This window comes from Ambystoma mexicanum, chromosome 7q (assembly GCF_040938575.1).
Source record: "Ambystoma mexicanum isolate Mex_15411 chromosome 7q, UKY_AmexF1_1, whole genome shotgun sequence".
Classification (NCBI taxonomy): domain Eukaryota; kingdom Metazoa; phylum Chordata; class Amphibia; order Caudata; family Ambystomatidae; genus Ambystoma; species Ambystoma mexicanum.
Window position 1 is genome coordinate 206,688,178 of NC_090941.1, and position 12,324 is coordinate 206,700,501.

At 47.6% G+C, this 12,324-nt stretch overlaps 1 protein-coding gene across 1 annotated transcript; it reads right to left on the reverse strand.

The window, feature by feature from the left end:
• Positions 1-11,462: 11,462 nt before the first annotated feature.
• LOC138528028 (protein LDOC1-like) lies at positions 11,463-11,993 on the reverse strand. The gene has a single exon (XM_069639460.1). It carries the CDS (start codon positions 11,991-11,993, stop codon positions 11,463-11,465), a length of 531 nt encoding a protein of 176 aa, XP_069495561.1.
• Positions 11,994-12,324: the final 331 nt, after the last annotated feature.

Sequence of the window (12,324 nt, forward strand, 5' to 3'; positions counted from 1 at the left end):
TTCATCAACTCCCATTAACTCCCAGCACCACCAGCAGGGTCTAAGTCTGCGAGACCAAGGGCGCAGGAGTTTTGCTGCCACAGGGAGTTCTGCAGTGTTGGAGTTGGCTCTGGAAGAACACTCAAACAAAGAAGGTGGAGTCTGCGTGTGTGGGTGGACATTGTATTTACTGCTGAGGGACTATGCTGGTACTAGGATACTGCTCCCCTGCGAAGTCACTTTGTTGGATTGAAGGGAACGGAGGGGGAGTATGATTGTCCGTAACCGAGCTTCACAATACTTGTGATCCCCCTATTTACTTGGTTAGTGTGGCAACTCAGCTTTTGCCCACCCCGGTTATTGTGCTTACCGTGGGACATAATAAAGCAATTTTTTCACTTTGGAAAAGTCAACTGGCATTTACTGAACACTCTTGGAGTACCACTGTTGCTTACTGTTGCAACTAGGAGCAGGGAGGAGGAGTTGGACTCAAACAGCCTACTTAGCCATCGGGCGTTCCCTGCTCTTTTCGTATTCTACCATTTGATCAAATTGACTGAACAGTTGAGCCGGCAGATCACCCTTGGACTTTCCTTGGTGGTGCTGGGGGTGTCTGATTAGAAATACTTGGTATTACAGCAGTGCATATTCTATATATATTTAATATTTTTAAATTGTGGATTTTAAAGCTTTTGTTAGGAATTCATAGAGGGTATTGTTCTATTGGACAATTGAACATTTTTTATTTTATTTTCTTGTTTTGTTTTTCAGGATTTATTGGGTTTTCATTGGCCCATGGCGCTCAAGTATATCCTTTACGTCATTATGTCTAAAAGGAAAGCTTTGAGCCCCCCTCTTTAAAGTTCTGCAAGAAAGCGTAAATCCCAGTTTGTTGAAAGAATGGCCTTACAGTGATAATCCAAAATCTCAAACCATCTAACTGTAAGGGAGATGTTTGTCCTGCCCTAACGATTAAAGCATGTGCAACCTCGCTCATCCCTAACCGCTGCAAGTTTGTTAATGCCTCCTTTAGGGACTGTTCTGTGCCTACCTGCATCAAATACTCTTGGGTGACTCCATTATTAAAGAACCAGACCTTTCCCCTGATGATCCACTTAACTACTGCCCAATCTCCAATTCTCCATTCTGCTTAAAATCCTTGACGGAGTTGCATATATTCAACTACTGACTCATCTGAGAAATGCTGACACCTTGAACAAGAGACAATCTGGTTTCCGGGAAAAGCATGGTACTGAGTCTGCTCTGCTGGATTTAAAATCTAGACTCCTCTTCCATATGGATCAAGGTGCCCCCAGCATGCTGATGTTGTTGGACCTATCTGCCGCCTTTGACCACGTAGACCACACTGTGCTGGTCGCCAGGTTGAGGGAGGTGGCAGGTTTCTCAGCGTCGGCGGCTGATTGAGTTGCCTCTTTTCTGAAAGATTGCCAATGGGGATTGAATGGCAATCTGGCAGATGCTAACACCAAGGAGCTGAGCCAAGGAGTCCCTCAAGGAGCTTGCCTTTCTCTGATTTTCTATAACATCTTCACAGTGCCCTTTCTGGATTTCCTGGATAATAACAACATAGAGTTTGCAAACTACGCTGATGACACCCAGTGCATCATCCCCATGACGAGTGTCTTTTTGGATGATGAAATTAAGATCAATAGGATTTACCTTCCCATCCAAAGTTGGATGTGCTCCAATGGACTGGCCCTTAATACAAGTAAGATGGAATGTCTGCTTGTGGGTACTGACCCTAAAATCCACAAACTAGAAGACCAATACTCACAATTTTTGTTTGATGATTGTGTTATAAAGGTTAAGAGAAAAGTCACAACACTAGGGATTTATCTGGACTGCAATTTCAACATGAAGGCACAGGTTAGCAGTCTGGTGGTCTCGTCCATCTACTATATTAAACTGCTATCTCATGCATGCCCCTATCTCCCACAAACTAGTAGGGAAACGCTAGCAAGAGCACTGGTAAGTTCTAGGATAGATTCCAAACTGCAAAGTGAACAGTCTGCAGGTGGTACAGAATAACGCTGTCAGGGTTGTTCTGGACAAGAAGAGATCAGATCGTATTTCTAAGGCGAGAAGGGAGCTTCACTGTCTCCCTATTAAGGAACAAATTATCTTTTAGCTCCCGTCTATCTCTTTAAACTGTATGAAAACTTCTGGTCCTATCTACCTCAATGAGGAACTAAGGCCTAAAATGAGTCAATACAGTCTCAGATCAAACAGCCACTCCCAGTTAATTGTCCCAGACTGCAGACTATCGCAGACTAGGGTGGGAGCCTTTTATTCTGCGGCACCCATTGCCTGGAACAATCTCCCCCTGTAATTGAGAGCTGAGAATTCCAATAGAGTTTTCAGAAAAGGACTGAAGACTTATCTGTTTAATTAACACTATCATGGTCCAACCGTTAGCTCTCCTGCACCTGTATTCATCTCTCGTGGCTTTTAGACATTTATTTGTTCTGTGTATATGTCAGCACCCTTAAGCCTTATGGTAAGTGGATCTGCGCTATATAAATCATAAATAAATAAATAATGATAGACGAGGCCAATGCCATGATTGAAGAAATATCTGGGTTACTGTGCAACATAGATCCATCCAGGAAAACCCAGGAAAAGCTCAAAGGAGGTATTGCAAAGGGTGTTAAGAAGGGTTTATTTGGCTAAAGGTTAACCTTGAATTGCATGAATCTTGGTAATGATGGGATTGAACTGATTGGTAAGGGTGACAAGGATGGATTAGCTAAAGCGCAGAGACCAAACTCTGGCCCAAAGAGTAAGCTTAGCCTAAAGGAAATACGTGCATTGGCTAAGGAAACCTTGGCCTATAAAAAGGCTAGCCTGGGTGCTCTTATGAATGTGGGTAACATCCTTCCTGACTACCAGGTTCAATATGCACAGAACGGGATGGAGGGGATGCACTATAAAATGCTGGTCGAGTTTGCAGCTGGCAAAGATGGGGAAAACGTGGAAGTGGGTGACGGAGGGAGTGCTCAGGGAGCTGGTACTCCAGAAAACTATCCCACACTATCCCCAGGGGGTTCCCATCAGCAATAGGTTTGAGAATTTAGCCACATCAGGTGCAACCAGTGAAACAAAGCACTGCCTCCACTGCCTTTCCAGGCTATTCTAGTTGGGTCTAGTCATGTGCAAGCAGCTGCTGATGAGGGTGCACTGACCACAAAGGGGTTTAGGAGTGAACTAAATTCCTAGAGCTAATGTGGATAGAGAATGCTGAAATTAAATGTGACATCGGGAGGTAAAGTTGGTGGAGGATCTAACAATGCTGGCCCAACACCCCTTGGAAGGGGAAGGGAATATTTACGAGGTTGGGAAGGGTGCAGGGGCAATGCGAGATGGAGTGGAGGGGGTGGGCACCCGCTCTATCCTACCAACAAAGAATGTTGCTCCACCTGTCCATCACACCATCTTCCCCATGCCTAGTGCTGTTAGGGTGCTTAGACGGGGTAATAAAGGGGAAGATATGCCCTCCACAACATCATCCTTTACGCACAGTGGCCGGGAGCTCTGATGAAAGACTCTTTCTTGTGAATGTGCCCGAGTGCCAGGATCACAGACAGGACTGGTGGGAAAGCATGATTAACACAGTTATCCATTGGTTGAGGCAAAGAAGGGCTGTCTCTCAATAATTTACATTGGTTTGGTGTCATGCAAGAGATACGTAGGAACACAGGGTATGGATGCTATTTAAGTTAGGGTGAAAAATCCTAACCTTATCATTGGTATTCTCAAAATTAAACAGCTGGCATTACCCCCACAGACAGGTATCATTCTCAATTCAAATGTTGCCTCCCAATTGGTCCCACTTACCCTCTGCAGGTCGAGCCTCCCTGCGGTCTTGTTGACATTATCGTAGAAGAAGACTGCCATTGAGGATTGGGCCCCCCAAATGCCTCTGTTCCGCTGCGACAGCATAAATCAAAGGAAGAAACAGCAATCTCTATAGCTTTGGCCAACCTCAGGGCAGGCGATGGCTGATTCCCTGGGGATTGCCCTGCGGTCCCAACATTTGATAATAACCTGTTTACAAGTAAAATGTATTATATTTGTGTTAACCTCGAGGCATGGGGAGCCATTAGAGCGTTCTCAGTCATCAAGAGGGCAGAGAGTGATCATGACCTTTGCTCCTTAAGGTGTCCAAAGACCTCTGGGGGGGGTCCACAGCAAGAGACAGGTAGGACCTGGGGAAAGAGCAGTCCTTTTGGAAACTGTAGGGCATGCTAGGAAAAATCTGAGGTGGAGCGGCATTGTTTTGGTTGCAGTTCTCCCTCAGATGTATGATGACATTTGCCACATATTAGAGGCTCATGTGAGGTCTGACTCATGCAAGGCTTCCTCACTGATTTCCCTACATGAGGAAATAATAATGCGGGTGGGTCAACATTTTTGAAGGCCCGCTAAAGTGGTCCTCATACAGAAAGACCCCCCCCCCCGGTATGACAAGAACTGCAGTGTGGCCATGGGCCCGCTTATTATTGCTGCAAAGAAGCTAGGGCCCCAGGGGAGTGTTGAGGTGAAGAGGCAAGAAGGGACTATAACAGACGGCTGAAGGAGAAGAAGAGAGGGTGGCATGAAGACTTATGGAGGACACTCTTGGAAGCAATAGGGAGAAGGGACTCTAGGGGCTTCTGGACAAAGATGGGGGCAGGCCGACAAGGGAGTTACAATCAACTGCAGGGTTCGATTCCTGAACAAGCATGGCTAGAGTACTATGGTAATCTTTATGGAGCGGAAGGGGAGGCACTTATGACACAGAGTTCAGTGAGGGAATGTGTTGCTTCAACCGGGTAGCCTCATTTGACCCAGTTGATGCTCACCTTAAAAGAAGTAGAAGTAGAACAGGCCCATACAGGGTTCCAAAAGACTTTTATAGAAATGAGCCTGCTGTCTGGCACCCTACCTTTCCAAATTATTTAATGCAGCATTGTGCAGGAAGCAGGTCCCTGTGTCCTGGACCACTGCAGTAATCATCCCAATTTATAAAAAGGGAGCCTTAGATGATCCTGCACATTTCAGGGTGATTTTCTTACTGGATGCCGGGGAGGGGGAGAGTGTTAGCTCGGCATTATTATTTCACCTGGACAATTGTTACTATGAGCAATTGGATAGTAGATAACCGCCAGGCGAGGGTTTGCAATGGTTTGAGTGCAATCGATCAAAGCCTACACTTCTGCATGTTGTGTGAGAAATATGCTGTGCTCAAAAAGGCAAAGGTGTACGAAATATTTGTTGACTTATGAACTGCATTTGATACTGTGCCACAATCTCATCTCTGGGAAATATAATTGGAGCTTGGTTTTCCAGGTGCATGGTTTACAGCTATTCAGAGCTAATACACAGGGAACACTGTGGTGGACCGCTTGGGAGTTGATGGAAGCACCATTAGCAGTATTGATATTCAGAAGGGGGTCTATCAGGGATGCGTTCTGGCTCCCAAATTGTTTTGCATCTTCATCAATGAAGTTTTGAAGGAGCTTTTGAGTGCGCAAACAGATGCCCCTTCTCTGGTGACTGAAAAGTTGCCAGCTCTGCTGTTTGCAGATGCAGTACTTCTGTCTTTAACACCCCTAGGTGTTCACAAGCAGTTGGAGATTTTTGTCACTTTAACAAAAGGAACAGGCTCTCATTGAACATTAGCAAAACTAAGGTGATGATTTTTAATGCTAATGTGAGGACGAAACAGAAGGCCCTTAGACTTACCCTGAAGAAATTGAGCAGGCTGTATCATATGCAGGAAAGTGCTTGATCATGAATCACAAGCAGAGAGAGGGTATTGAGGAAATCTGAGTGTCAATGAGCAGATAAGTCAATGAGCGATAGGACAGAGGAAAAATTGGACAAAGTTTGTGGGTGGTTGAATACAACTCTTTCCAACTCCTTAGAGTAGTGAGGAAAAAGTGACACAGCTCTAAAGGTGGATGGAAAGTTGTAATCATCAGTTTACCTTTTCTGGAAAAGGAAGGCAGAGTCAAAGGACAAATATTCTGAAGGGTACCTGGTTACTGCTTTGCTCTGCCCAGGTTGGTACAATAATATCAAAAAACGAATGAGCAAGGTCAGGTCAATCTCTGCTGAAGAGTAACCACTTCTACACCCTGAGTGGGTGACCCGTTGTGTGGGTGGTCACAGAATTCTCATGAAACTGTTCTTCTGCACAAAAGGGTTTTATTTTGAAGTGCAGTGGTGTAGTAATACACTGGTATTTTTCAAAAAACGTAGGACATTCACATTTGAGGACATAAAAAGTGTAGTACCTAAGTACGAATGATCAAGTAGTCAATATTTGAGACATCTACTTGTACAGTGTGTTCATTCTCTATAGGTTCCTTGGTGTCACGAAGGCCAAACTCCAAGGCGCAGGAGCGACGCAGTACCAACCACCCCCACTTTGGTCACAGAGCCCGCAAGTCAGAGCTTACATGGGTTTCGTGAACCAGAGCAGGGAAGGAGGGTTAGGGTCTCGATGGTTGGATAGGTAGGGGGAAGTTAGGTAAACCGGATTGAGGGTAAGGTAGAGGTTATGGGTAGGAATGGGGGATACTTAGGGTAAGATGGATTGCTGAGCACTTTTGTTCAGGTGTCCTCAGCCCTTACTTACTAGTTTTACATAAGCACCAATTTGCACATAAGAACGCCCTTACTAACCCTAAGTCAACAGACCAGTACAAAGAATTAGCATGCAAACTTAGCTCTGGTCTTCTGAGTCCTGTACATGAAGGGCGGTCGCGTCCTTGTGCACGTCTGAAGTGTAGTCTTCAAGATTCAAGCTAAAAGAAAATGACAAGCATTAAAACGTGCCCTCTGAATTTGTCAGCATTCACCTCATGTGGCATCCGCACACACACACACACACACATTAAAGTGCCCCCCTTAGGGCCTGGATTGTACTATGCAAGATGCTACACAAGCGGTCTTCCTGCAGTCCCCTGCGAACGTGGTTTTTGCCATAGCCAACTATGCACGAGCGGTCTTCCTGAAGACCCTCGTGATCGATCGTGCTTTTAAACTTAGCGAGATTTCTCCGGTGCGGTGTTTTCGCCTCGCGGGCCTCCAGTGGTCTCCAGGAGGTGGAAACAACCCAATGACAATGCACCCCCGTACGGGTTAATATTCCCCAAGACTGTGCCACCGGTGCGTAGGGCGCCTAAGTTATGCCCACTTAGCTTTTCGTAACGGTGCAGGGGCTCTGGATGCACTGGATGCACTTCCCCCTCGATCCCCTTGGGCCCTTAGCATGAAGAGGTACTTATCTCGTGTAGGCGAGGGGCCGGGCTGCTGTTCGGGTGGGGCTGGGCCCCTCGCGTATGATTTTCCTGGAGCTCCGGTCCGCATATCCTTTCGGTATGGAGTCTCAAGCGCAAGCCCCATGCTTGGGGCACTGCGCATGCGCGATGGGGCCGCCGCACCCCTCCTGGTCCCTGATTGGCCCGAATTGGCCCTTGGCATGCTGGGCATTGTAGTCCTTTGGCAGCGGCTGCTGGCTAATGCAGTCTTTAGCTTCTGTTTCCTGCACATGGGGCAAAGCAGCCTTCTGTATGGTTGCAACCTTACATGAAAAGCTGGTTTCACCACAACAGTGCCCACAACAGTGCCCACAACGCTCCTGTGCCCAGCATGTCCATGTTTCTGCCTGCCTATAGTCCTGACAGTACTCCCCCTCCCACAGAAGGTAGCTGTCCCAGGTTTGCTAGGGTAATTCCTATGAAAAGCACGCAGCAATCTGGGGGCATGTATATGCTGAGAGGGTTCCCAAGTGCGTTCTTCAGGGCCGTACCCCACCCAGTCAATGAGATAAAACACTTGCCCCTTTTTATCCTGCTTGGAATTCAATATTGCTTGAACTTCGTACACAGGTTCTCCTTGCACTAGGACGGGAGGTGGTTTCTTAGTAATCGTCCCATGTGGGGCAGGTTTCAGTAGGGAAGTGTGGAAAGTGGGATGAATTTTCATTTGGGGAGGTAAGGTCAATTGCACTGTAACTGGGTTCACAATTTTCGCTATTGGGAATGGACCCAAATATCGGGGTTGTAATTTCCTGGGCCCTTCCATGCGAAGGTTGCGGGTGGATAACTACACTTTGTCTCCCACACTATAAGGTGGGCTAGGTCGATGACACTTATCCGCATACCATTTATATGTGTCCTTGGCTTTTGTGAGATTTCCTTGCACCTCCTTCCAAACCTGCTCTATGCCAATCGGTTGGACAGCCAACGTAGGCAATTCTAATTCTGAAGCCGGAATAGCCATTGGGAGTATCCGTGGGTGTCATCCATAAAGACAGTAGAACGGAGTCTTTTTGGTAAAAGCATGTGTGGCGTTGTTATATGCCAACTCTGCCAACCAAGTATGCTGAACCCAGGTTGTATCCCTACTCGTGGCAAAACAACGTAAATACTGCTCCAGGCATTGATTTACACCTTCTGTCTGGCCGTCTGTTTCGGGATGGTATCCAGACGAAAAGCGGACTTCCATTCCTAGAATCCTGCAAAACTCACGCCAAAAGCGAGAGGTGAACTGCGGGCCTCTATCTGTAACCACACAATAGGGGAGGCCATGGAGGCGAACTACATTCTGCAGAACTAGTTTGTTGATTGCACCAGCAGTCGGGACTCCCTTACAAGGGATGAAGTGGGCCATTTTCAAAAAGGTGTCTACTATCACTAATACTGAAGTGTACTCCTGAACCTCGGGAAGATCCACAATAAGGTCCATGGTGATCGTATGCCATGGTATCGTAGGAGTTGGTAAGGGACGGAGGAGCCCAGCGGGTTTTTGGTGACTAGCTTTGTTTCGAGCACACACCTCGCAATTCGAGACATATTGAAGGATGTCTTGTCGCCACTTAGGCCATCAAAAATGTCTGGCTACCAACTCCTGGGTTTTTGACTTTCCCGGGTGTCCCGCTAATGATGAATCGTGGCACCATAATATGGCCTTTTCCTGTAGTTGCTTGGTGGGCAAGTATAAGGCTGACCCATGGTAGGGCAGTCCCTCAATAAGTGTATTCTGAGGATCTTGCTTGCACCACTGATGGATTTCTTGCATAGTGAGATCCTTTAACACGGCCTCAAAGAAATCCGAAGTGGCCCCAACGATACGGGTCGAAGGAATAATAGGCTGAGGTGTGATACCAGCCTCTCGCTCTGCTGACTCAGGATATCGTGACAATATATCCGCCTTTCGGTTGTTGGCTCCGGGTCTATACGTTATGATAAAATCAAACTCAGCAAAGTATTGAGCCCATTGCAACTGGCGCGGGCTTAGCGTCTTTGCGGTTCTTATGAACTGGAGGTTACGATGATCCGTTATTACCGTGATGGTATGACGTGCCCCCATCAGGTAGTGTCGCCACTCACCACGAGCTGCCTTTATCGCCAACAATTCCCGATCGGCAATGATATAGTTCTGTTCAGCAGGGAGTAATTTCCTTGAGAAGTAAGCCACGGGATGTAGTAGGCCTGTGTGAGGGTCCCGCTGGGACCGGATGGCACCCAGAGCGTAGCTAGACGTGTCTGTCTCTACTATGAATGGTCTGGACAAATCTGGATGTTTCAGTACCGGCGCATCGGTGAAGGCCTTTTTGAGCTGTTGAAACCCCTGGTTGGCCGATATGTCCCACACGAATGGGCAGCCCTTACGAAGAAGCTTCGTGATTGGAGTAACCAATGCTGAAAAGTTCTTTACGAAGCGTCTGTAGAAATTCGCAAACCCCAGGAAAGACTGTATCTCTTTCACACTGGTAGGGGGAGCCCAATCCAAGATTGCCTGCACCTTTTTTTTGTCCATTTGTACGCCAGTCGGGGTCAGGAAGTAGCCTAGAAATTCCACGGTGGTACAATGGAATTTGCACTTCTCCAGCTTTGCATAAAGGTGGTGTTCTCGCAGCTTTTGCAAAACCGCACGTACATGTTGGACATGTTCCTGGAGGTTATGAGAATATATGAGGATGTCATCTATGTACACTACGGCACACACGTTTAAATATTCTCTAAGGACCTCATCCAGGAAGTGTTGGAAGGCTGCGGGGGCGTTACAAAGACCGAATGGCATAACCTGATATTCGTACAATCCGAACTTGGTTCGGAAGACGGTTTTCCATTCATCTCCCTCGCGCACCTGCACAAGATGGTATGCGCCTCGAAGGTCCAACTTGGTATAGATAGCCGCATCCCTGACTTGATCGAGAAGAACTGGGATAAGAGGAAGCGGATAACGGTTCTTAATGGTTATCCGGTTCACTCCGCGGTAATCAATGCAAGTCCGGAGCGCTCCAGACTTCTTCGGTATGAAGAACAAAGGTGACGACACGGGTGAATTTGAGTGTCGAATAAAACCATTCTTTAAATTTGCGGCTATGTACTCTTGGAGGTGATTATTTTCGGCCTCCGTCAGGGCATATATACGGCTACAATGTAGAGTAGCCCCTGGCTCCAGATCTATTCGGCAGTCAAAGGGCCGATGTGGGGGTAAAGATTCTGTAGCTTGTTTATTAAACACGTCCACGAAATCTGCGTATTCTTGGGGTAGATTTTCAGGACACACTTCCATTTGCTTATTCGAGATGCTGATAGCGCACACAGAAGGTGAAATTCCTTGCCGGCAATGTTCTTGACATTGCGGTGAGTCCAAGCTGATTAATCCTGTGGTCCAATGTATTTGGGGGTTATGCTTCTTTAGCCATGGTAATCCCAAAATCAGGCCGAATTGCGGGGCGGCAATGATATCAAAGGCAATACTTTCTCTATGCCAAGCTCCGCATTGTAAGGCCACCAAACAGGTGTTATGTGTTATAGGCCCAGAGCAGAGGGGAGTGCCGTCCACGGCACGTACAGGTTCTGGCCTTGGTTTTTGTTGTACTGGGATACCTAAGGTAACCACGTACTGGGCATCAATAAAATTTCCCGTCGCTCCCGAGTCCACAAATATTGTAACCTGTTTTCTATGTGTTTGGAACTCCAAACAACCTGTCAAGGTGACATGCGTGGCATAGTTTGAAATGTCAGCCATTGGGGCCCTACTACTCCTCAGGGTCGATCGGGTGACCTCCACTACCGACGAGCCGAAGCGTTTCCGTGGGTTTTGGGCTTGGTTGGGCATTCACGGACAAAATGTCCGGGCTTGCCGCAGTACATGCAGAGGCCGGCCTTCCTCCTTTGTTCCTTCTCCTCTTTAGTTAGGGGACCTCGGACAGAACCTGTCTGCATTGGTTCGTCCCCCTCAGATTTGGCCGCCACCCCCCGGGATCCCTTACACAGATCTAGTCGAGGTACAGGTTGTGAATCTCCCTTTCGCCTATCGCCCTGCCTTTCCGCAATACGATGATGAGCCGTAAGGCCAGATCAACCATTTCCGAGCACTCCCTTGGTTGTGGGTCCACCTTGGCTATAAGATCTTTGATGTCATCCCTCAATCCTTGATAAAAGAGGGACATCCTCTTATCATGGGGCCAGTCGGCCTCTGCTTCGGCTGAAATGTGTGACGTAAGTCACCAGTTCCTTGGACCCCTGCTTGAGGCTTAACAATTCCCGATCCTTACAAAGGGTGGCAGCTCGCCGGTTGAATATTTTTTCAAACTCCGCCAGGAAGTCATCCCAGTCATAGAGAATGGCATGGTCCTTTTGGACTAATGGGTTTGCCCATGCTGCGGCGTCGCCTGTGAGGTACGATATTACAAACGCCGTTCGGGACTGAACGGACCTAAAGGCTGCAGTCTTGGTCAGAAAATGGAGACGACACTGAGTAATAAAGGTGGAAAACTTTTGTGGGTCTCCAGCATATCGCTCTGGGGGTGCCAACGGAACTATGGGCTCCGGACTTACATGTACCTGCACCGGGGTAGATGGTTGACCAACTAAGGGCGCTGTTTGAGCTGCTAAACTGCGTACCTGTGCGGACACAGTGGCATAATCCTGTCTAGACGCTGCCAATTCACCTTGTACGTCCTGCAGAGCCTTGGCTATTTCTTCCATAGCTTCAATGGGGGCTGGTTACGCCGCTCGGGTGCCTGAATAATACGTGGGCTTGCGCTTCTGTCACGAAGGCCAAACTCCAAGGCGCAGGAGCGACGCAGTTCCAACCACCCCCACTTTGGTCACGGAGCCTGCAAGTCAGAGCTTACATGGGTTTCCTGGACCAGAGCAGGGAAGGAGGGTTAGGGTCTTGATGGTTGGATAGGTAGGGGGAAGTTAGGTAAACCGGATTGAGGGTAAGGTAGAGGTTATGGGTAGGAATGGGGGGATACTTAGGGTAAGATTGATTTCTGCGCACTTTTGTTCAGGTGTCCTCAGCCCTTACTTACTA